This window comes from Chrysemys picta, chromosome 20 (genome assembly GCF_011386835.1).
Source record: "Chrysemys picta bellii isolate R12L10 chromosome 20, ASM1138683v2, whole genome shotgun sequence".
In the NCBI taxonomy this organism is placed as follows: domain Eukaryota; kingdom Metazoa; phylum Chordata; order Testudines; family Emydidae; genus Chrysemys; species Chrysemys picta.
In genome coordinates, this window is record NC_088810.1 from 21677851 (window position 1) to 21699650 (window position 21800).

Below are 21800 nucleotides of genomic sequence, written 5' to 3' on the forward strand. Positions count from 1 at the left end.
AACGGCTGAGCGGCTCAGCACGCAGGATTGAGTGGGAAATCCCAGCAAACGGAGATTCCCTGGAAGCAGGGAGTGTGATTTGCTGGGTCCTAGCCCTGGACAGAGTTTTTTGGCTGGAGAGAGCAGGGGCACGGTATGGCCGCGCTTCCGTTTTGGGAGTCCATCCGCTGGCTTTTGGCGAGTGTGAAAGGGGCTGCATGGATGTGTCTGTTCGTACACGCTCGGTGTGCATGTGATGGGTATGTGGCTGGGGGGGGCAGTGCTGTGTGCACATGGGTGCGTCTGAGGGGGGGCAGGGGTGTTGTGCGGATAACATGTTCATGTGCGGTGGATAACACACAGATGGTGCGTACAACATATGTAGTCAGTGTGTGATGTTACGGGTGTGCGTACAGCATGTGTGTGTGTGTGTGTTGTGGGCGGAGTGTATGTACAGGACGTTTATGGATGTTTGTGTGTCTGCATGTGCACCGGGTGCTCCAGCGTGTGTGTGTACAGCCTGTGTGCGTTCACGCGGAGGTGTGTGGATTGATGGGGGGAGGGGGAATGTGTGGATATTCGTGTGTGCGTATGGGTGAGTCATGTGGTGTGCTGGGCGAGAAAAACACACTTCCACACAGGAAATGAATCAACACACAGATAAAAGGGCTGCAACTGACCCCAAACCATAAAGCACAAAACACAAGCCCCTGGCGGGAGCACCCCCTGTGCCCTCCCCCCTCCCCAGCGAGCAAGCTGGGATCTGATGGACAGTCCTTGGTGGCAAAGATTTCTTTGAACTGGGCCACTGTCCCTTCGCCGGACCATGTGCCCGGCCTGCTCAGAAAGGCCTGTGGTCAGGATCCCGTTTCCATGGTACCTTTGCAGTGGCTCCGCTGAAATGCCCCCCCACTTTACGGCTGCTTTGTGCTGCCAGGATGCTGGATGGTCTTCGTGTCTTTATTTATGAGGGGTATAACGGTAGCGCCTCGCAGCCCCAGTCGTGTGCTAGGCGCTGTACGGACACAGGGCAGAAAGACAGGCTCCGCCCCAAGGGCCGTGTGAAGGGGCCTTCCGTGTCAATGAGAATGAGGCTACCGGGTTTTAGTCCCAGCTCTGCCATGTGACTTTTGGCAAGTCACTTTCTCGCGCTGTGCCTCAGTTTCCCCTCCCACCCGTTGTCTATTCAGCCTGCGAGCTCTTTGGAGCAGGGACTGTGCCTCGTTCTGACCGAGGAGTGCTCCACACAAGGAGGGGCTGAGCCTGGGGGAGCTACTGAGACACCGAATGGTCCCACTGCCGAGAAGGGGGCCGGTTGCGGGGAGTGGGTTTTTGCGGGGCGGGCTCTGGCCTGCTAGGAAATGGACCGAGACCCCTTGGCTCATCTCATAGGGGCTGCTGAACAGATGTTCAAAGGCCTAACTCCCGGGCTCCCTAAATACCTCGGAGGCACGAAATGCTCATGTCTTTTGGGCCCTACCCACCTGACCCTAACTTGAACTGGTACCCCATATCGCTGATTTTACCCCAGCTGGGGATCTGTGCCAGCCGTCCCTTTGCCCCTCCAGCGGCGGTGCCAATGGCCGTGGCCAGTTGGGGAGAGGCAGTGGGGTGACGTCCCCGTCCCCACTGCCTCGGTTCGCCGGGACCCACGGGCACGTCAGGGGACCCAGCTTTTGCAGGGACGGTTTCCTGGTGTCGAGATGTGGTTTGTTTGAAGCGAAGCGCATTAGAGGGCTGAAGGGAGACGGGCCGGCCAGCCGTGCAGCTCGCGGCGTCCCTGCTGGAGTGGGGGCCTGGAAATCACCCTCGTCGTTCGTAAATAACAGATCCTTGACCCCGTCCGTTCCCACGCTTCGCTCATGTACTTGTGCCCTCTGACAGTTCCCGTTCGCTCTCCAGCTTGGATCCTTCCCCTCCTCTATCCCCATCCCTGGTGGGAAACATTCCCCCAGGCTAAACAATGCGCAGTGGCAGAGTTGTAGGAACTCTCTGGCTGGATCAGACCTAAGGGCTGCCTAGCATCCCATCTCTGCCAGCAGCTGGCACCAGATGGCTCAGAAGACGGAGCGGAGTTTCCAGTCCATGGCTAGAAAGGAAGGATGGTTCAGTGGTTAGGGCCCCGGGCGAGGCGGGTGGGTCTCAGAGCCCGGGCGGGAACATCGGCAGGGCCTTTTCTAGCCCCAGCCCACAAGTCCGAGTCAGCCGACCTGGGCTCTGAGACTTGCTGCATGATTTCATCCAGTAACCAGCAGTGGGTGGTGACGCTCTCCTCCCAAGAACCGCTGCAAACCCCCTAGGACAGCTTAGCGATGACTAGGCCCAGGAACACCAAACAGGAATTCCCGGCTCCTTCCCCCACCCCACTGGCCGTTGCCTGTTGTGCCCGCCAGCCTAGAATGGATACAACCGAGTAAGGGAATCTACGGCCTAGCAGCCAGATTTAACCAGAGGTGAGCTTTGAACCAGCCACCCCAGGGGTTCTGGAGTCAGTCAGAGCTATTGCAGGTACCGGAAAGGAGACGTGCTTCCCAAGCTATAGGGGTAGAGAGAGCGGAGCGCGTCTTGGGGGGACATTGGACCATGCAGCGTGCAAAGGAATACAAGGCCCCAGCTGAGAAGAGTGGGGTTTGGTCAGGGGGAAAGTAAGATCTCATCATGCAAAGTGCTGAGGGCCCTCAACTCCTATTGACTTCGGAACTGGGCCCTTGCAATGGAATCTAATCTTATCTGTCTATCCCCATCCACCCCCTCTATCTATCTATCTATCCCCATCCACCCCATCTATTTATCTATCTATCCCCATCCACCCCCTCTATCTATCTATCCCCTTCCACCCCATCTATCTATCTATCTATCTATCTATCTATCTATCTATCTATCTATCTATCCCCATCCACCCCATCCATCCATCCATCTATCCCCATCCACCCCCTCTATCTATCTATCTATCTATCTATCTATCTATCTATCTATCTATCTATCTATCTATCTATCTATCTATCTATCTATCCCCAGCCACCCCATCTATTTCTCTATCTATCCTCTTCCACCCCATCCATCCATCCATCTATCTATCCCCATCCACCCCATCTATCTATCTATCTATCTATCTATCTATCTATCTATCTATCTATCTATCTATCTATCTATCTATCTATCTATCCCCATCCACCCCCTCTATCTATCTATCCCCATCCCCCATCTATCTATCTATCCCCATCCGCCCCATCTATCTATCTATCCCTGCACACCCCCTCTGTCTTTCTATCCCCATCCCCATCTCTATCTCTCTATCTCTGGTGTTATAGTGACCTTAGCTATGGGAATTGCTCGTTCCACCCACGCCAGCTCGGCTGAGAGCTGCATAGTTAGCATCGCGATCCCGAATGATTTCCCATCCCTTGCAAAGAGCTGCCAAAGAAATGAACACGCTAACCAACGCCAGTCTTCCTCCCAGATCTTGGCTCCAACCCGACGTGCCGGCCGGCAGAGTCTGTGTCTGACGTTACTCGCTCTCCCCGGGGATGTCTCCGCTCATGCTTGGCGACCTGTCTTTTTAAGTAGGCTCCTGGTTATTTCTGATCACTTTTTTTCCCTCCAAAGTTGGGGACTGGGGTCCATGGAGTTCAAGAGACTTTCCTGGGGTCCTACAGTAACACAGCAGCCTCCTAGATCCCAGTGGATCCTTTGCTGGCATCACCGGATCCCACAGGATTGTACTGAAATCCACATATTAAGCAGGGTTCCTTAAGCTCTTCGGGGGCAGGGCCTGTCATTGTTCTGTTTGTGCAGCCCCGAGCACCAAGGGGTCCTGGTCCAAGTGGTGCTGGGAGCGTCTCCAGCAGGGGGAGTGTGGCGTGCTGCTGTAATATAGACAATAGATGGAGATGATAAGAGTTTCTAACAGGCCCGAGGGAATTATCCCCCATTGAATCCCAGCCGGGGCAGTGAGTTCAGCGGTCACTGACACCCACTGTCAGGCCCCTTGACGCCGCCAGAGCGCTATAAAGGGGCCTTCATGTCACTGAGAATCAGGCCCCAAGAAGAGTTTTCCAATCAGCTCCAAAGAGACGTAGCGTCCGGCTGCCAGTGAATGGGATCTGGGCCTGGCGCTCCCTCTGGGCCCTTTGTAAATGCCAGCCATGGACAAGGGATGCAGCTGGGGGGGGGGGGGGGAGTGTCTCTAGTAGGGAGATTGGGGTGAGTTGGGGGGTCTTTAGTGGAGGGTCTCTAGTAGGGGGAGCATGGGGAGCTGCGGGGGTCTCGAGGGAGTGCGGGATTGAGGGGAATTTGGGGGGTCTCTACAAGGGGATACTACAGGGATTGGTGGGATGCTGGGGGATGTCTCTGAGGGTTCCCCGGGGATTGGTGGGAGCTGGGGGGGATCGAGGGGAGCTGGAGGGTCTCGAGTGAGGGAGCACGGGATTGAGGGGAATTTGGGGGGTCTCTACAAGGGGGTACTACAGGGATTGGTGGGATGCTGGGGGATGTCTCTGAGGGTTCCCTGGGGATTGGTGGGAGCTGGGGGTCTCTAGCTGGGGGTCTCGAGGGGAGCTGGGGGGTCTCGAGTGAGGGAGCGCGGGATTGAGGGGAATTTGGGGGATTTCTACAGGGGGGTACCACAGGGATTGGTGGGATGCTGGGGGATGTCTCTGAGGGTTCCCCAGGGATTGGTGGGAGCTGGGGGTCTCTAGCTGGGGGGATCGAGGGGAGCTGGGGGGTCTCGAGTGAGGGAGCACGGGATTGAGGGGAATTTGGGGGGTTTCTACAGGGGGGTACCACAGGGATTGGTGGGATGCTGGGGGATGTCTCTGAGGGTTCCCCAGGGATTGGTGGGAGCTGGGGGGATCGAGGGGAGCTGGGGTCTCTAGTTGGGGAAACGTCGGGCTCATTTGAGGACAGCTCTGATTGAAAATGCTGATCGCCCGGAGAAGCAGTACAGAGCGCTGGAGGAGATGAGAGTCAAGTGGGTGGAGCTGCAAACAGCAGGCACGACAGGTGGACGGTACCAAGGGGATCTGGAAACGTGGCCAGGAAATGACTAAATGAGATTCAGTTGCGGGCTGGGGTGACGCAGCTAATCCCAGCTTGGGGGAAACCGACTTTGAGGGCCAGATCCTCGCTCGGCCAATGTCAAGCAGTGAAGCTGCAGTGAAGTCAATGGAGATGTGCCAGTTTACACCAGACCCCTCTAGCACACTTCCTTCCCAGGATTCGAGCCAGGCTGCCGGGTGGATTGTCACCCCACCGGGCCAAAGTCACTACATTGCCACTGGCCGGCTGTAACCTCGTTTCCCCACTGGGCGAGAATGTTCTTGGGGCTGCCGGGAAACCCTGAGTAACCCTGGGACAGACTGGCCCGTGGGGGCTGACACGTCAGCTGGTTTGACACCACGTTCCCGCTATCGGCGACTCAAGGGGATGCGGCTTCAGCGTCCAAGCTGGGAGCTTCGGGGTCCCTCTCTGGAGTGAATCCCGGAACCCTCTGGGCCTGATTCTCAGTGATGTTAAGGGCCCTCTAGGCCACCCTGGTAGTGTGTAGCGGCCTTAAAGTGGGTGGAAACAGCCACCTAACAATCCCACCCCCATGCAGGAACCTGGAGCCAGCATGGAGCTGGCACAAGAGCCCTGCGTGGAGCCCTGCTCCAGGCCACCGGGGTAGGAGAAAGTTCAGGGCCGAGGCTGGAGGAGCACCCCACACTGCAGCCACTTAGAGTTCCCCAAATGTAATTTAGAGCAGCCCTGAGGCTGCTCTAACTGACTTTGGGGCCCGCATGGCCCCAGAATACAGGGAGCCCCATGGTGGCTGAAAGCAATACCCCATCCCAAGCGCAGGGAGGCAGTAACTGGGAATCAGGCTGTTGGCGAATCTCAGCAAGGGGGGATCAGCTCCTTTTCCTCCCCGACCCCCTTAGCGTCTCCAGGATGGGGAAGGGCGTGCGTGCGTGCGTGCGTGTGTGTGTGTGTGTCCCCGAGGGCACCGCTTTCCCACACTACCTCCAGCTGGTAATGGGGAAGCTCCGGGGTCACTTCCTGTTTCCAGCTGGTTTAAATAAAACCCCACAGCAACGTGGAGGCCTTGCCGAGCCGAGATTAATGGGGAGGATCCTCCTGTTCAATTACACTGCCTGATGCAGTCCAGATGCCCGCTTTAAAGGGCCAGCGAGTCGTTCTGCTCCTGTGCTTGGGAACGCTCCCTCCGCAGGCCGGGTGAACTGGGACCAGCGTCCCTGTGCGTTACCGGGAATGCTTGGGGGGCCCCACTGGGGTCTCACCCTGCCGCCTGTCGCACTGGTGTAGAGCCCACTGGCCCACCTCGTACCTGCCACAACAGATCAATGCTCTGGCTGGAGCCCACAGGATCCCCGCCTACTGCCCCAGATTAGACCCCTGGGCTCAGCCCCACCCTCTGCCACGGGGATCAAGGCGGCATAACTGGCTCAGGGAGCCAGAGGAATGAATGCTGCAACAACAGTGCTTGGCTGTCCCGGGGAGGCATTCAGAGTAAACGACCTAGGCAGGACGGCAGAGGGTGGATCTGGCCGATGAAGGGAGAGGTGGATGGATAGATACTGTGGAGGAAGAGCTGAGTCTGTGGATAGGTGGATGGATAGATACTGTGGAGGAAGAGCTGAGTCTGTGGATAGGTGGATAGATAGATACTGTGGAGGAAGAGCTGAGTCTATGGATAGGTGGATGGATAGATACTGTGGAGGAAGAGCTGAGTCTATGGATAGGTGGATGGATAGATACTGTGGAGGAAGAGCTGAGTCTGTGGATAGGTGGATGGATAGATACTGTGGAGGAAGAGCTGAGTCTATGGATAGGTGGATAGGTGGATAGGTACATGCTGGAAACGGAAGGCTAGATAGATTAGATACATGATAGAAGGTGCATGGGGGGTGAATAGATTGATAGAGGAGGCATATGGGGTAGACTGACCGAGGGGGTGTATGGGGCTAGGTAGATAGATAGATGGATACTATGGGGCTAGGTAGGTAGGTAGATGGATACGTATGGGGTTGGGAAAGGTAGATAGATGGGTACGTATGGGGTTAGGTAGGTAGGTAGATGGGTACTATGGGGCTAGGTAGGTAGGTAGATGGGTACTATGGGGCTAGGTAGGTAGGTAGATGGGTATGTATGGGGCTAGGTAGATAGATGGGTACTATGGGGCTAGGTAGGTAGGTAGATGAATACTATGGGGCTAGGTAGGTAGGTAGATGGGTATGTATGGGGTTAGGTAGATAGATGGGTACTATGGGGCTAGGTAGGTAGGTAGATGGATACTATGGGGATAGGTAGGTAGGTAGATGGGTACGTATGGGGTTGGGAAAGGTAGATAGATGGGTACGTATGGGGCTAGGTAGGTAGATAGATGGGTACTATGGGGCTAGGTAGGTAGGTAGATGGGTATGTATGGGGCTAGGTAGGTAGGTAGATGGGTACTATGGGGCTAGGTAGGTAGGTAGATGGATACGTATGGGGTTGGGAAAGGTAGATAGATGGGTACGTATGGGGTTAGGTAGGTAGGTAGATGGGTACTATGGGGCTAGGTAGGTAGGTAGATGGGTATGTATGGGGCTAGGTAGATAGATGGGTACTATGGGGCTAGGTAGGTAGGTAGATGAATACTATGGGGCTAGGTAGGTAGGTAGATGGGTATGTATGGGGTTAGGTAGATAGATGGGTACTATGGGGCTAGGTAGGTAGGTAGATGGATACTATGGGGATAGGTAGGTAGGTAGATGGGTACGTATGGGGTTGGGAAAGGTAGATAGATGGGTACGTATGGGGCTAGGTAGGTAGATAGATGGGTACTATGGGGCTAGGTAGGTAGGTAGATGGGTATGTATGGGGCTAGGTAGGTAGGTAGATGGGTACTATGGGGCTAGGTAGGTAGGTAGATGGATACTATGGGGATAGGTAGGTAGATAGATGGGTACATATAGGGCTAGGTAGGTAGATAGATGGGTACGTATGGGGCTAGGTAGGTAGGTAGATGGGTATGTATGGGGCTAGGTAGGTAGGTAGATGGATACTATGGGGCTAGGTAGGTAGGTAGATGGGTACGTATGGGGTTGGGAAAGGTAGATAGATGGGTACGTATGGGGCTAGGTAGGTAGGTAGATGGGTACGTATGGGGCTAGGTAGGTAGGTAGATGGATACTATGGGGATAGGTAGGTAGATAGATGGGTACATATAGGGCTAGATAGGTAGATAGATGGGTACGTATGGGGATGGGTAGGTAGATAGATGGGTACATATAGGGCTAGGTAGGTAGATAGATGGGTACGTATGGGGCTAGGTAGGTAGGTAGATGGGTACGTATGGGGATAGATAGAAAATTGTTTCCATAGGTGCAGTTTTTGGGCAGACGACAGCGGAAAGGACAGGACCTGACCTACACAAGCACGTAGTAACTCCTTTATTCTGTTCGTTCTCAGCAGGTCTTGCAGACGACACAGCGACTAGGTGGTGTGGTACAGCAGGGCCAGGGAGCAATGGGAGAGTGCGGGGTCGTGGGCGAGCACTCGCTCACTGCTCTAAACCCCTCCCCCAGCCTAGGGAGGGGCTACTAAACCCAGAACCCAACAAACCTAAAGGGGTGCTGCAGAGAAGTGAAAGACCAGAGAACTGGAGGACGGGAGACTCCCTCCCCCAGTGTCAAGGACCGAGGGTAACCCTACCCAAGGGGGAAAAGGGTAAGAAACCCGCAGGGGTTGAGAGGGGCTGGGGCTCAGAGTGAGAAGCAAACCCAGACCCCTTCCCTGCTTCCCTCCTCTCCCACCTTCCTGGGCCACTAGCAGGGCCCTCCGTCCCCCGAGAGCAGGGGCAAGGGGTGGCGTCCTAGCCCCCAAGAAAAGCACGGGACCCACCACACCAGCATTGGCCATTCTGCCACAGTGGCAATGTCACATACAGCTGCACATGGGCCAACATGCATCCTGGCTGGCGGTGCTCCAACGCCCCCTTTATCAGCCCCCTAACGGGCTAGCTAAACGAGAGTCTCCTTTGCCCCCAGCCCGTCTCGGTAAGAACCATGCGGCTTGGGTGCTCTGGCTTAGCTGTGTTCTAGCACATGGTCCAGCTGGTGTGGTATCCCCTCTGGAGATCTGCCTCATCTCCAGCTCCCTCCGCAGGCCGGCTGGTGCCAGGGGATACAGAGAGCCAGGGTGTTGCAAGTTCTCGAGCAGAGGCAGCGAATTCTCCCGTGCACAAAATTGCAGGCTGCTACCCCAGGGTGCAATGGAAGTGGGGGAGGGTTTGGTCTGGGCTGGTCCAAGCCCCCCCCCCCGCCCCCCTCCAAGATCGGTTGCCCTTTAAGTCACAGCGTCCCCAAGGATCCTGGAGGCAGCTCCCGGACCACAGTGCCTGCAGTCTCTGTTCCAGAAGGCCGGGGCCTTTCCGTTAACAGCCCTTACGCTCCCACTTTGGCCCCATCTCCTAGCTGGCCGAAGCAGTAGCCGATCATGTCTCCGTCTCTCTCTCGGGCGGAGGAGCTGTGGGCCAGTTGGTTTCCTAACCTGAAGCTGTCAGCTGAATAAACCGGTGTCCCTGGGGCAAAGCAAGGGTGGCTTGGAGAGGATTTGAATCTCTGCTGTGCGTCGTGCTGGCCTTGTGTCCCCTCTTGGGTTAACCGGCGGGTGGCAGGGTGTCTAAGGAGACCCCTGGGTAGTACAGGAAGTGGGGCACTTCCTCCACAGTTGAGGCTGACCCTGAGTTTCGAGTAGTGGCTGGGGTGCTGTTTGGGGGATGAGATGTAGAACCGTCCAGAATCCCAATTCTCTTTTTATAAGCGGAGGTGGCAGACCTGATGTCCTGGCCAAATTCCACTTGCCATGGCGCTTTCAGTTAGATCCCGGGTTCTTCTTCACTTCCTGCCCTACGCGGTGGTGCAGCGTTGCTGTGCGCCGTTAAGCAGCAGGTGTGTTCCACCCCAGCGGTGGCTGCATTTCAGGGCTGGGTGAGTGATTCCGTCCAGCGTCGCCGTGTGACTGATAAACAGTGGATACGTCCCGTACTTCGGTGCTGGGTGGTCACCCGCCGGTATAACGACAGCAAAATCCTTTGGGAGGTAGGGTGCCAGGCATGATGTATTTACGGTGTTCCATGGGGAATCTGTTGCATTGACTGGGAAGGGAGGGGTACCGACCAGCATGGTCAGAGCCGGTACGGCGGCTACTAGGGTGCAAGCCTCTTCTCTCTGATGAGTTAAAACATTCCATCCATGTCAAGAAAAGGGTGTGTGTGGGGGGCGGGAAGGAGTTTTAAACTGCACGAATCTGGTTGTGATTATTAAGACACACGGGGGCTGCTGCTCTAGATGGTGTATACTCAGCAGTCCAACCCAACCCCGGGGAAGCCAGCAATGGGTTCTGGTCCAAGCCATCCTGCCAGCAGTCCAGCCCCAGGGGTCGGCGCTCCGACGGGGGCGGTTCATCCCCCTTCCCCCACCTGCCTGCCTGGAGCCTCGCTGTGTCCAGGAGGGAGGGAACTGGCTCGTTCCAAGCTGTTGTTCTTATGGAGGGGGTCCCACGACAGGGGTGGTCTGCATAGATGGGGGGTGGGGGGGGATCATGAGTCATGTGCAGAGGGGAGCCAGCAGGAAGCAGCAGCCTCTGGCCTTAATCAATCGCAGGTGCCTCTGGGGGCTGCTGCTTTGGTGTTTGGGAACGTTTTAAAGGCACCAAGCAGCGCCTAACTCTGCAACTAGACCTATGGGAGGCAGTGTGGCCTAGTGGCTAGGCTAGTCCACTGGCCATGGGGAGACCTGGGTTCTATTCCTGGCTCCATCACTGACCTGCTGGGTGACCTTGGGCAAATCAGCGCCTCGCTCCGTGACTCAGTTTCCCCTCCCACCCTTCGTCTGTCTGGTGTCTCGTGCAAGCCCTTTGGGGCAAGGACAGGGTCCGTGCAGCGTCTGGCACAAGGGGACCTTGATTTCAAGGTGCTGCTGTAATGCAGATAGTAAGGAGGGGCCTACGGTCTGGTGGATTTCCTTTGCCTTTGAGAGGGGCTATTGCCTGACCCAGAGCCCCTGGATCCAAACCCCCATCACGCTTTGAGAGAGCTCGGGTCTGGATCCGCTCCCATCCCCTCCAGATATCAGGAGCGTTCGCAATCTGGCCTCTGCTATCTCCAGTCATAGCCTCAGATTCAACCCTACCCCCCCGCCCCACCAGCTTTGAGGCAGTTTGGATCTAGACCCCTACCACAATCTAGACACCTCTTAATTTTTGGGGTGCCTGAAATCGGAACCCAGGCCGGATCTCAGGTTTGCAGCTGTCTCCGATCAGAACTCTGGCTCCAACCCCTTCAAACGCCGGATCAAGAACATTTTGCTGCTCGGGGCCCAGCAGGTCTCCTTGATCCTGGGGGTGAAAATGAAACACGTTGGAGCTCTCCCACTTTTCCCGTCCCATCCTCCTCTCCTCTAGCCCCAAACAGGACAGATGCCCCCTGCTCCCCACTCCTCCTTCCCTTCTCTCCAGGGACAAAATCTGAACACCCCTGTTGCCGGGTGAGCTGGTGGCGAGGCCAAGGGGAGCGGGATGGGGGAGGCTGGTTGGCGCCGCGGTTCCCTGGGGCAGGGTCCCACCCTGACTCCCTGCATCCTCCGGGAACGGTTCGGGTAAGCCAGCGGCTCCGGCCTGGGTCGTGGGCCGGGAGTGGTGGCAGAGCAGAGAGCTCGGCCGAGGGAGGGAGGCGGACGAGCGAGGAGGGCGCAGATGAAGCGCTGCTGGAGGTCCGTGCGCAGGACGGGGCCCCGAGGGGACAGCGGAAGGAGGGGAGAGGGCGGGAGGCCCCAAAAAGCGCCTGCCTCAGCAAAGTGCCGATCTCCCTGCTCTGGCCACAGGGAAGGGTGGGGAGGCCGGGCACAGGAGCCGGGGGTGTGGGTGGGCAGGGAGGCCGTGTGCCCACAGTGGACCCCGCTCCGAATCTTCTAACCCACCCTCCCCTTTGGGGGAGGGGGTGTGTGGGGCTGCTGTCAGTGGGACGGTCCCGTCCCCTCCCATCATGCGAGTGTGGTCTTTTTGCCTTCCCACTGCTACAAGGGGAGGGGGAGATGGGGGCTTTGCTTTAAAGGGAAACGCACAGCTCGTTAGAGCCCCTGGGATCCACCCTCGTTAATTGACTCTGACTTTGTCGGCATGTTGAGCCGAGGAGCAGGGCCCCTCTGTACCCACACCTCGGCCTGGCCGTGCACCTGGGTTACCCCAGCCGAGTCAACGGGGGACACCCCCCTGGTGTGGGGGCAGCAGTACTGGCAGAAAGATGTTTATACTGGGATAGTAATTCCCGCACAGGAAAGCGAGTCAGCTATACTGGTCCAAGGCTGCTTTATACTGGTTTAACTGCGTCCACACTAGAGGTTGTGCTGGTCTATATCGGGAAGCGCAGGAGATGTTGTCAGCCACCAGCTCACCAGCAGGGGGAGCACTGTCCGGCTCAGGGTTGTCGCCGATCCCAATACAGACGGATCACTAAAAGGCATCCCCACCTACGTGCAGTGAGTTTGGAGGGCCTCAGCCTGATTCGTAGCGGACCGGTGCCCACAGCACAAACCCGCTATCCTGGCGGGCACCGACTGGGCAGTGTAACGCGCACGGGGGCACAATGTCTGCTGCTGAGCAACGAGGCCACTGGGCTACGGTAAGAAACCAGAGAGAGGTGGGAACAGAGCCAGGGTTTGTCAGAGGCGCTTCTGTGCCCCCCCCCCTTCATCACAATACCCCTGTGGGGCAGGGCAGTGTTCTTAGCCCCGCTGTCCAGATGGGGAAACTGAGGCACGGAGCGGCTAAGTGACTCACCCAAGGTCACACAGGGAGTCAGTATCAGAGTAGTGAATTGAACCAACGGGGTCCTAACTCCTAGGCTGGCACCGTAACCACGGCTCCATCTAGTCCAGGATTCTCTCTGTCTCGCTGGCCAGCACCAGCTGCTTCAGAGGAAACCTTGCAGGAGGCAGCTATGGAATAACTTACTTCCTGACCCCTATCAGGGAGACATCGGCTCGGGCCCTGAAGCAGGAGAGTTTATAAAGCCCTTCCTGTCTCATCCAAGGCCCTTGCCCCAGAGTAGCCTTTCTTCTCCGAGCCATGGTTTCCTCAGGCCAGTCAAGACCAGCTCCGAGAGGAAGGGACTGGGTTTCTATCGGCTCTTGCAACTTAAAGTCTGAGCTCAGCCTGTCGGAGCCAGATGGCTTCTTGATTTAAAATCGACGCAAATCATTTTCTAATTATAGATTCCAGCCAGGGGCGGGTCTGCCCCTGGGGGCTCCGGGTGGGCCCGGAGTTGTGTGTTGTTTGCACGGAGTAGCCAAACGCTCATTAGGGGATTTTAGAGCCCGCCCCCATTCCAGCTTTTTTCTTTTTAGAAAGTTTTATGTTTTTATTCTAGTCTTGCACCCTCCAGGCAGCCAAAGACTCTCTCCGCCTGCGCGGGCGCATCACCCTGCCTTGTACTATCCGAGACCACTTTGCTATGGAGAGGCAGCGGTCCTAGTCGTGAAAGGAAGGCACTGGGAGACCGGGCGCCTGGGTCCTCCTGCATCACCAAATCACTTTGCCTCCCCGGGCCTCCTTTTCCCACTCGTAAAAATATGGATAACGATATCTAGTGTGTCTCAATTGGTTACGTTTTACAAAACCCTTTGAACCCCTCGTGTGCACAGGGCTGATTATTATTATAATATTATATCTATTATAATGCACAATTCGTTCACTCTCTTGTTACCCTATGATTCAATCTGTCCCTCTGCAGCAAACTCATTTTCCCTTGCCACTGAACCTGGGATCCTCAGCCCAGCCCCCTACTCTCCGCCTGACCCCACTGCCCCAAAGCCCTCAGTGCCGATGCTGGATTTCTGCAGCACGTCGCCCTCCATTGGGACCGCTTTGCTAGCCAAGTACAGGGCGGGGATACGCCTCTTGGCCTGGCTGGCTCGGTTCTCCAGTGCAGAGGACGATGCTAGAGGAATTGTTAATGTGCACTTTATCCAGGGGGGTTGCGTTGCCGTGGGGACGCGGCAGTTTTGAGCCCTGCCGCTCGCCCTCACACAGCGAAAAGGGGAACCTGAACAGAGCGTGCTTAGAATAAGCCTTTGCCCTTCCCTAAAGCCTTCCACGCAAGGATCTCCAAGTGCTAGCCAAGCATTACCGCCATTGTGCAGGTGGGGAAACCGAGGCACAGAGGAGGGATGTGACTTAGCCAGGAATAGAACCCCGGAGTCCTGGCTCCCAGATCGCCATGTACCTTGCGGGGTCTCCGCTTCACTGCAGAGCTTCCGCTGTGAATGTTCTTCACCCAGCTCCTCCCTGCCACTGATACACAGGTGTAAATAACAAATCAAGGCTCAGCACAACTATGAGGCAGCCTCACAATTGTGTGAGGGGAATGAGGCCAAGTGGGGCCAAAACGCGGACTGTCCAGCCGCATCTTAGCCTCCCGTGCTGGGAGGTGGGAACCGTTATACAGTTGTGCCTGGAGGTTTCCGTCAGAAATCAGGACTAGAGCTAGCCAACATTTTTCAACTGCAACTTTTTTCCCAGTGAAAAGCTCAGATTTGGCGACACCGAAACATGTTGTGAATTTGCGTCAGTTTCATTGAATCGTTTTGTCAGGGGGAAAAAACAAGAAAGACATTCTGGAAAAATCCCAACCTTTCATTTTGGGCATTTTCACAAGGCAACATTTTGATTTTTTTTCCATTCAAAGCAGCTGGTCATTTAGAACATGTCTTTCATTTTAATTTTTAAAAAATGAAGGAAAAAACCAGGAGAAAATGCTCCGAATCGAAACAAAACTTTTTGTGTGACCCAAAGTGATTTTTTCCCCCTGGCTTCTTGATTCACTGAAAATATCAAACAAATTTCGGCTTAACCTGAAACACATTTTAAAAAAACTTTTTCGGACTAGCCAGTGAGCTACGATTTGCCCAGCTTGAATCAGGGTCCTGTTATACGAGCTAAAAGGGATAACTCAGTGGTTTGAGCATTGGCCTGCTAAACCCAGGGTTGTGAGTTCAGTCCTTGAGGAGGCCACTTAGGGAACTGGGGTAAAAATCTGTCTGGGGATTGGTCCTGCTTTGAGCAGGGGGTTGGACTAAATACCTCCTGAGGTCCCTTCCAACCCTGATATTCTATGATAGCTGGTGCTGCACATGGATTCTAGGACTGGAAGGGACCTCGAGAGGTCATCGAGTCCAGTCCCCTGCCCTCATGGCAGGACCAAATACTGTCTAGACTATCCCGGATAGACATTTATCTAACCTACTCTTAAATATCTCCAGAGATGGAGATTCCACAACCTCCCTAGGCAATTTATTCCAGTGTTTAACCACCCTGACAGTTAGGAACTTTTTCCTAATGTCCAACCTAGACCTCCCTTGCTGCAATTTAAGCCCATTGCTTCTTGTTCTATCCTCAGAGGCTAAGGTGAACAAGTTTTCTCCCTCCTCCTTATGACACCCTTTTAGATACCTGAAAACTGCTATCATGTCCCCTCTCAGTCTTCTCTTTTCCAAACTAAACAAACCCAATTCTTTCAGCCTTCCTTCATAGGTCATGTTCTCAAGACCTTTAATCATTCTTGTTGCTCTTCTCTGGACCCTCTCCAATTTCTCCACATCTTTCTTGAAATGCGGTGCCCAGAACTGGACACAATACTCCAGTTGAGGCCTAACCAGCGCAGAGTAGAGCGGAAGAATGACTTCTCGTGTCTTGCTCACAACACACCTGTTAATACATCCCAGAATGATGTTTGCTTTTTTTGCAACAGCATCACACTGTTGACTCATATTTAGCTTGTGGTCCACTATAACCCCTAGATCCCTTTCTGCCGTACTCCTTCCTAGACAGTCTCTTCCCATTCTGCATATCATGAAACAATTCCTGCCCCAAAGAGTTTGGTGTCTACATACAAGGTTATATCCACACAGCACCTTCAGCAGGAATTTCAGCTCAGGTAAATGTACACTTGCTAGCTTTGATCGTGCTAAAAACAGACCCAGCCGAGACCCGAGGTACGTACTTGGGTGTCTAGCCAAGGCTCCAGGGCTATGTTTCATGAGCTAGCATGCACAGAACAAGCGCACGCATGTCTGCCCAAGCTGGGAATTGCACCCGCAGTGTAGACAGACCCTAAGACAAGAGGCAACGAGCAGGCAACAGAGCGGGGTGGGACGTAACGGTGAGCTCAGGCCTGGCGACAGGGACCGAGCAGGCCTGTTTTGTTCCCAGCCGGGACGTGGTGTTCTTAGAAGTCTCGGGCTGATGCGGCCCTTGCCGCCCGCCCATGTGGAGGTGCCATTAGCCGGGGTGGGAGGGAAGCATCTTCGACACAACCTGCTTCCTGTTTTCACACCGCGCTTCCTGCTCCAAGCTCCCAGCTGGCTGGCGGGGAAGAGGCTGGCGTCGCACACAAAAAGCCAGCTAAGAAAAGCGCCCGTCACGCTGGGGAGACGGGCTCGGCCTTGCGCTTTCATCAGCCCCGGTGGCTTTCCCCTCCCGGTTTGGGGACTGTCTGTCTGGCTAGAATGGAAGGATGGGGCTCGGAGACCAGGGGATGAGAGGGTTGTAAGAACCTACCTAGAGTGAACACAATGCATTGGAACAAGGATGGTTCAATGAGCAGGGGACCGCAGTGGGGCTGAGGTTCTGGGCCCCGTTCCTGGCTCAGCCATGGGTTCCCTGTGTGAGATCTTGGGCCAGTCACTTAGGGCAGATGTGTCAAGGTTGGTAGGTGTCCAACATCCCATTGCAGCGGGGCGGGAGGGGTCAGTAATTACTCTGGAGGGGCTGGTGTGGTGGGGGCCATGCGCACAGGTCAGTTGAATATTCAGTGATGCTCAAATTTGGGATTTGATTTTACCCTCAACACAGACACAGGGGCTGACCACAAAGGTCAAAGCCAGATCTGAACTCAAAGCCGGCGGGGGGATGGGTGGCGTTGTATATCGACATGCGCAATCTAATTGATGTTGTAGTGAACGAGGTTCTAACGAGTGGCCAGCCCCGTTAACTTCAATGGCCTGTTACTGACTCACTGCGGGGGGATTTACCCCCAGTGGTAGGAGCTTGTGCTTTTGCCACCTTCGCTCTGGGTTCGATCCTTACTGTCGGCCAGGGTGTCTCGGTGGACTTGGTTACAGCTTGTTCTGTTTGAACTGGCAGCGTTGGTTTGGGTCCATCCCTGGCTCAGTTTCGGGCCTGAATAAAACAGGATGTGCCCCCTTTCCAGGGGTGCAGAGCAACCTTGCATGATTCCCAAAGCTCCTGGCAACATCTGCAGGTCTAACACAAAGTGGATAACAACCTACTACTGCTCCCAGCTAACAAAGTTCGTCCTTTAGCTCAAGGAGCAGAGCTTTGTGCTTTGGCCTCGCTACAAATCCTGTAGCGTGGGCAGCCACCTCTGTGACCCTCTTGACAGTGAGCTTCTTGGGCTTTCTTCCTCGTTGTCAACTCCTCTTCGTTTCTCTCCCCTCCCACCAGGATGAAGCTGCACGTGGTCCTTCTGCTGGGGCTGCAGATGCACCTGGCGACCTCTCTCAACCCCAGCGACCCCAATGTTTGCAGCTATTGGGAAAGGTAAGGAGTGGGGGGGGGGGGGAGGGCAGGGAGCCCTGGGGTGAAATGGGCGTGTGGTTCCAGGCCTTCCGCTCTGCTCCCCTGAGACCTCTCGGTGGGCGTTCATCTCTGATCCTTGCAATGGAGCGTTTCTTCCTCGCTTGCTTTCTGTGTTGCTTTCTGTGTTGCTTTCTGTGTTGCTTTACCTTACTCACCCTTTTTCTTTTCATCTCTATCTCTTTCGCCCTTTTTCTTCTTCTTATGTCTTATTTGTATTGTGTAGCACTTGGGAACCCCAGTCGCGGACCAGACTCCTCCCCTCTCCCCCCAGTGCTAGGTGCTGTACAGACACAGAACCTAAAGATTGTCCCTCTCCCAAGAAGCTTAATAGAAGACACGAGACAACAGATGGAGACAGACAGTCAGATAGGGAGTACAAGGAACCAGTTAACATGTTAACCCCTTTTGCTTGTGATCCTGTCAGCTTTGTCTGGCCACCGGACCCTGTTCTGGGCTAGGTCCGTGTCTGTAAAGAGTTCAGCACACTCTGTAGCGACAATACATGGTAATATTTGGAGCACAGCAGGGTTGGCCTGACCAGCGTTTACACTGTCACGTACAGAGGAGCTGTTGGTCCCAGAGGTGTGGCTATTAACCTGCGGTTGTCTCTGTATCTACTTGGAAAATAGCCCTTTGCCAGGGACTGAGAAGCTCCAGGCTGTAATGATCCCTCCGTGCCTCTAGAGGTGCTGGTACCAGTGTTGCCAACCCCCAGTCATAACCCCCAGGAACCAAAAAAAATATCATGAGATTTAAAAATAATAATAATAATTTGTCTCCTGGTGTCTCAGCCTTTAGGGGTCACGATTTCAAGCTTTGCTTCACAACCATGATGGCTAGAAATAGCTTGTCTTTTTAAAAAAAAAGGCTGTATGTCCCCCATAATCTCATGACTCCGGGAGCTGGGGCTTTATGAAAAGCACCAGGAGTTGGCAGACCTTGCTTCATTGCAGTCTGTCCCCAGGAATAGGGCAGGAACCTTGTGTCTCTGCTCCAAAGGCACCAGCTGCTGCCATGAGGATGCTAGGAGAGGGACTGGACCCCGGGTGTCCTGCATGGGAGGCGCAGAGCCCCTGTCACTAAGCCACAGCCCTGCCACAGTGAGGAGAGTTGAATCAGCCATTTCCCTTGGCCGTCCTTGGGCTGCCACTGAAGTGGTTCTGTCTTTTCCCCGGCAGCTTCACCACGGCGACGAAGGAGTCCTACGCCCACCCCTACGCTCAGGCCTCCAAGGACTCGTGTGATGGAACCTGGAGTTTCCTCAAGCCGTGCACCCAGCACAAGTAAGGAGCGCCCCTTGGCCTAGGGGATGTGGCAAACGTCTTCTGACCCACCACTCACTGTCCCCAAGAGTTCTCTGGGAATCCCACGGGCTTACCCCAGCACAGCCCCCTGGTAGCAGGGTCCCACAAGCTGACACCGCTCCTAACAGGCAGCAGTGAGTTCCACTGTTTTGACCCTGCTACTAACAAGTAGCAGTGAGTTTCAGAGGTTAACATTAGTCTGTTCCCATTTCGGTGAGCTCACCTGGAACCAGTCTGAGGCAGGGAGGCTCACAGATTAACTCCAATATTATCTCGTTGCTGTTTGCTCTGCTGGTTAGGAACATGTGGCAGTGAGTTCCAAAGGTTAACACCAGAATTATTGGATAGCATGGCGCTCCACTGATGAACCCCTACTCTACCCTTGGGGCTGGGTAACCCACACTCTGTCTATATCAGTCAGTGCCATATATAGCACGATGGCAGTAATCCTGACATAACCTCACCACAGTAAATTCTCTGGGTGAGCTCTAGCACACTCCTGGGGCGGTGAGTTCCCCAGGTGTGATTTGTTCTCTATAAATGTTCTGCATGTGGGGGTCACTCTGCTTTTTACTCTGTGTGGCACAGGATTGTGTACAAGACAGCGTACCGACAGGCGGTGAAAATTGACTACCGGAAGAGGTACCGCTGTTGCCAGGGCTACTACGAGAGCGCAGATATTTGTGTCCGTAAGTCCGTCCCCGACAGTCATTAATGGGCCCCAGGGGGCGATGCTCCTGCAGAAATTGAAGGGGTCTGGTGGCGTTATTCTGCCTGGTGGCCTGCGGTCAGACCGGGGCACAGGACTCCTGGGTTCCATTTCCAGCTCTGTAAGTGATTTGCTGTGTGATCCTGAGCGACGTTCCCCACCACCACCGTGCCTCAGTTTCCCTATCTCTAAAATGGGGGTCATGGTTCATTTTCCTGTCTGCTTAGCCCAGTTCTCCTAGCCCCCTCGCTCCCCACTGTGTGCCCTGAAACAAATCCTGGCTCCCCTGTGCTCTGAGAAATCATACCTCTGTAATGGATTCGAGAGACCCAGCAGCCCCTGGTTCATCCAGCGAGCGTGGCCTCTGCCAAGACCCACCCCAGAGGGGACGCACATTCTTTACAGCTTGTTGCTGTTTGTCCTGTCTTGCACTCCTTGATCCTCCCACATCCTTCCGGCCCTCTCAGATTTCTCTCCATGCCACAGGTTTAGTTGCCAGCTCTCCTGCAGACACATGGCTCCAGGCCACCTGGCTACCATGGGACCCTTCTTGGCCACTTCCAGCTGGCTCCGTGCTGGGAAGCCAGCATGCTCCAGGCCTGATTGAGAGCAGGCCGCCTGTCCTCTGGCAACTTTCCCTTGATCCCCACAGACAGCCCCCTCATCCCACCCCCTCGCCCCAGCAAACTCAGACCAGACCATAAATCATTGCTGTGTTTCATCAGCTTTGCATCCCTTCGGCCAAGCCGGGGGCGGGAGGTGACTGACTCTGGGAGGAAGCAGTGGAAGGCTCCTCTATGGACTGGTCACTATAGGGGGCTCCCACACTTTCCTGCGGTGGGTTGCGCTGTGATTCAACTCACTGGGGTGGTCCCCTGCTGCAGGTCAGGGATTAGGAAGATCCGGGTGGGTGATCCCTGGTGCTACATGGCTATTAAACAGCTGCCAGGTTATCCGCCACCTGCGGGGGCTGCATCTCGGTGCTGGGGGAGCAATAGCTGTGCAGTATTGCCGAGCACCGTGCAGGGAGCTGCATTTCCTGAGTGAGCAGCGTTGCTGAGCGCTGTTGAATAGCTGCCGTGTTCCACCCCAGAGGTGGCTGCATTTCAATGCTGGCCGAGTGATCTCTGGGCAGCGTTGCTGAGCGCTGTTGAATAGCTGCCGTGTTCCACCCCAGAGGTGGCTGCATTTCAATGCTGGCTGAGTGATCTCTGGGCAGCGTTGCTGAGCGCTGTTGAATAGCTGCCGTGTTCCACCCCAGAGGTGGCTGCATTTCAATGCTGGCCGAGTGATCTCTGGGCAGCGTTGCTGAGCGCTGTTGAATAGCTGCCGTGTTCCACCCCAGAGGTGGCTGCATTTCAATGCTGGCCGAGTGATCTCTGAGCAGCGTTGCTGAGCGCTGTTACATAGCTGCCGTGTTCCACCCCAGAGGTGGCTGCATTTCAATGCTGGCCGAGTGATCTCTGGGCAGCGTTGCTGAGCGCTGTTGAATAGCTGCCGTGTTCCATCCCAGAGGTGCTGCATTTCAATGCTGGCCGAGTGATCTCTGGGCAGCATTGCTTAGCGCTGTTACATAGCTGCCATGTTCCACCCCAGAGGTGGCTGCATTTCAATGCTGGCCGAGTGATCTCTGGGCAGCATTGCTTAGCGCTGTTACATAGCTGCCATGTTCCACCCCAGAGGTGGCTGGGTGATACCAGTCTATAGCATTTGGGGGTGAAATGTGCCTTGGAAATGCCAGGTTAGATGTTAATAAAACAAGATCTTGGAGAAGCCCGACTGAATCCTTCTGCTTGCCACCTTCCCTGTAGCCAGCTGTACCAAGGAGTGCGTCCACGGGAGGTGCGTGGCTCCGGACCAGTGCCAGTGCGAACAGGGATGGAGGGGCACAGACTGCTCCAGCAGTGAGTACCACAGGCTCGGCCCCTTCACCGCGGGCTGGGGTCGGCGCACCGGGGCCATTGCCTTATAGCTGAAGGGGGTGGCTCTGCCCCCAGGAGCCTGGCCGGTGATTTGAGGGTGGGGGAGTTGTCACTTGCAGACACCCGCGGGCGGGTCCGCCGGAGGCAGCAGGCGCTGGGGTGACCGCTAGCCGACGGGGGGTCCTGCGGGTGAGCCTGGCTTTGAACTGACAAAGAGGCAGAGAAGAACTATGGTGTGAGGGAGAGGGG

General features: G+C 55.3%; 1 protein-coding gene across 3 annotated transcripts in view; it reads left to right on the top strand.

Moving 5' to 3' along the window:
- The window catches only part of PEAR1 (platelet endothelial aggregation receptor 1), a 60942-nt gene that overhangs the window by 18598 nt on the left and 20544 nt on the right, over positions 1 to 21800 (top strand). For 2 of the 3 annotated variants that reach the window (XM_065573571.1, XM_024099874.3), the window contains exons 2-5: positions 17482 to 17577; positions 18795 to 18899; positions 19509 to 19609; positions 21441 to 21533. In XM_065573571.1, the coding sequence (XP_065429643.1) occupies positions 17483 to 17577; positions 18795 to 18899; positions 19509 to 19609; positions 21441 to 21533 (394 nt within the window). In that variant the 5' untranslated portion in view covers position 17482. Of the gene's footprint in view, positions 1 to 17481; positions 17578 to 18794; positions 18900 to 19508; positions 19610 to 21440; positions 21534 to 21800 lie in introns of those variants that run through there. The other variant, XM_065573572.1, reaches the window with a different exon arrangement.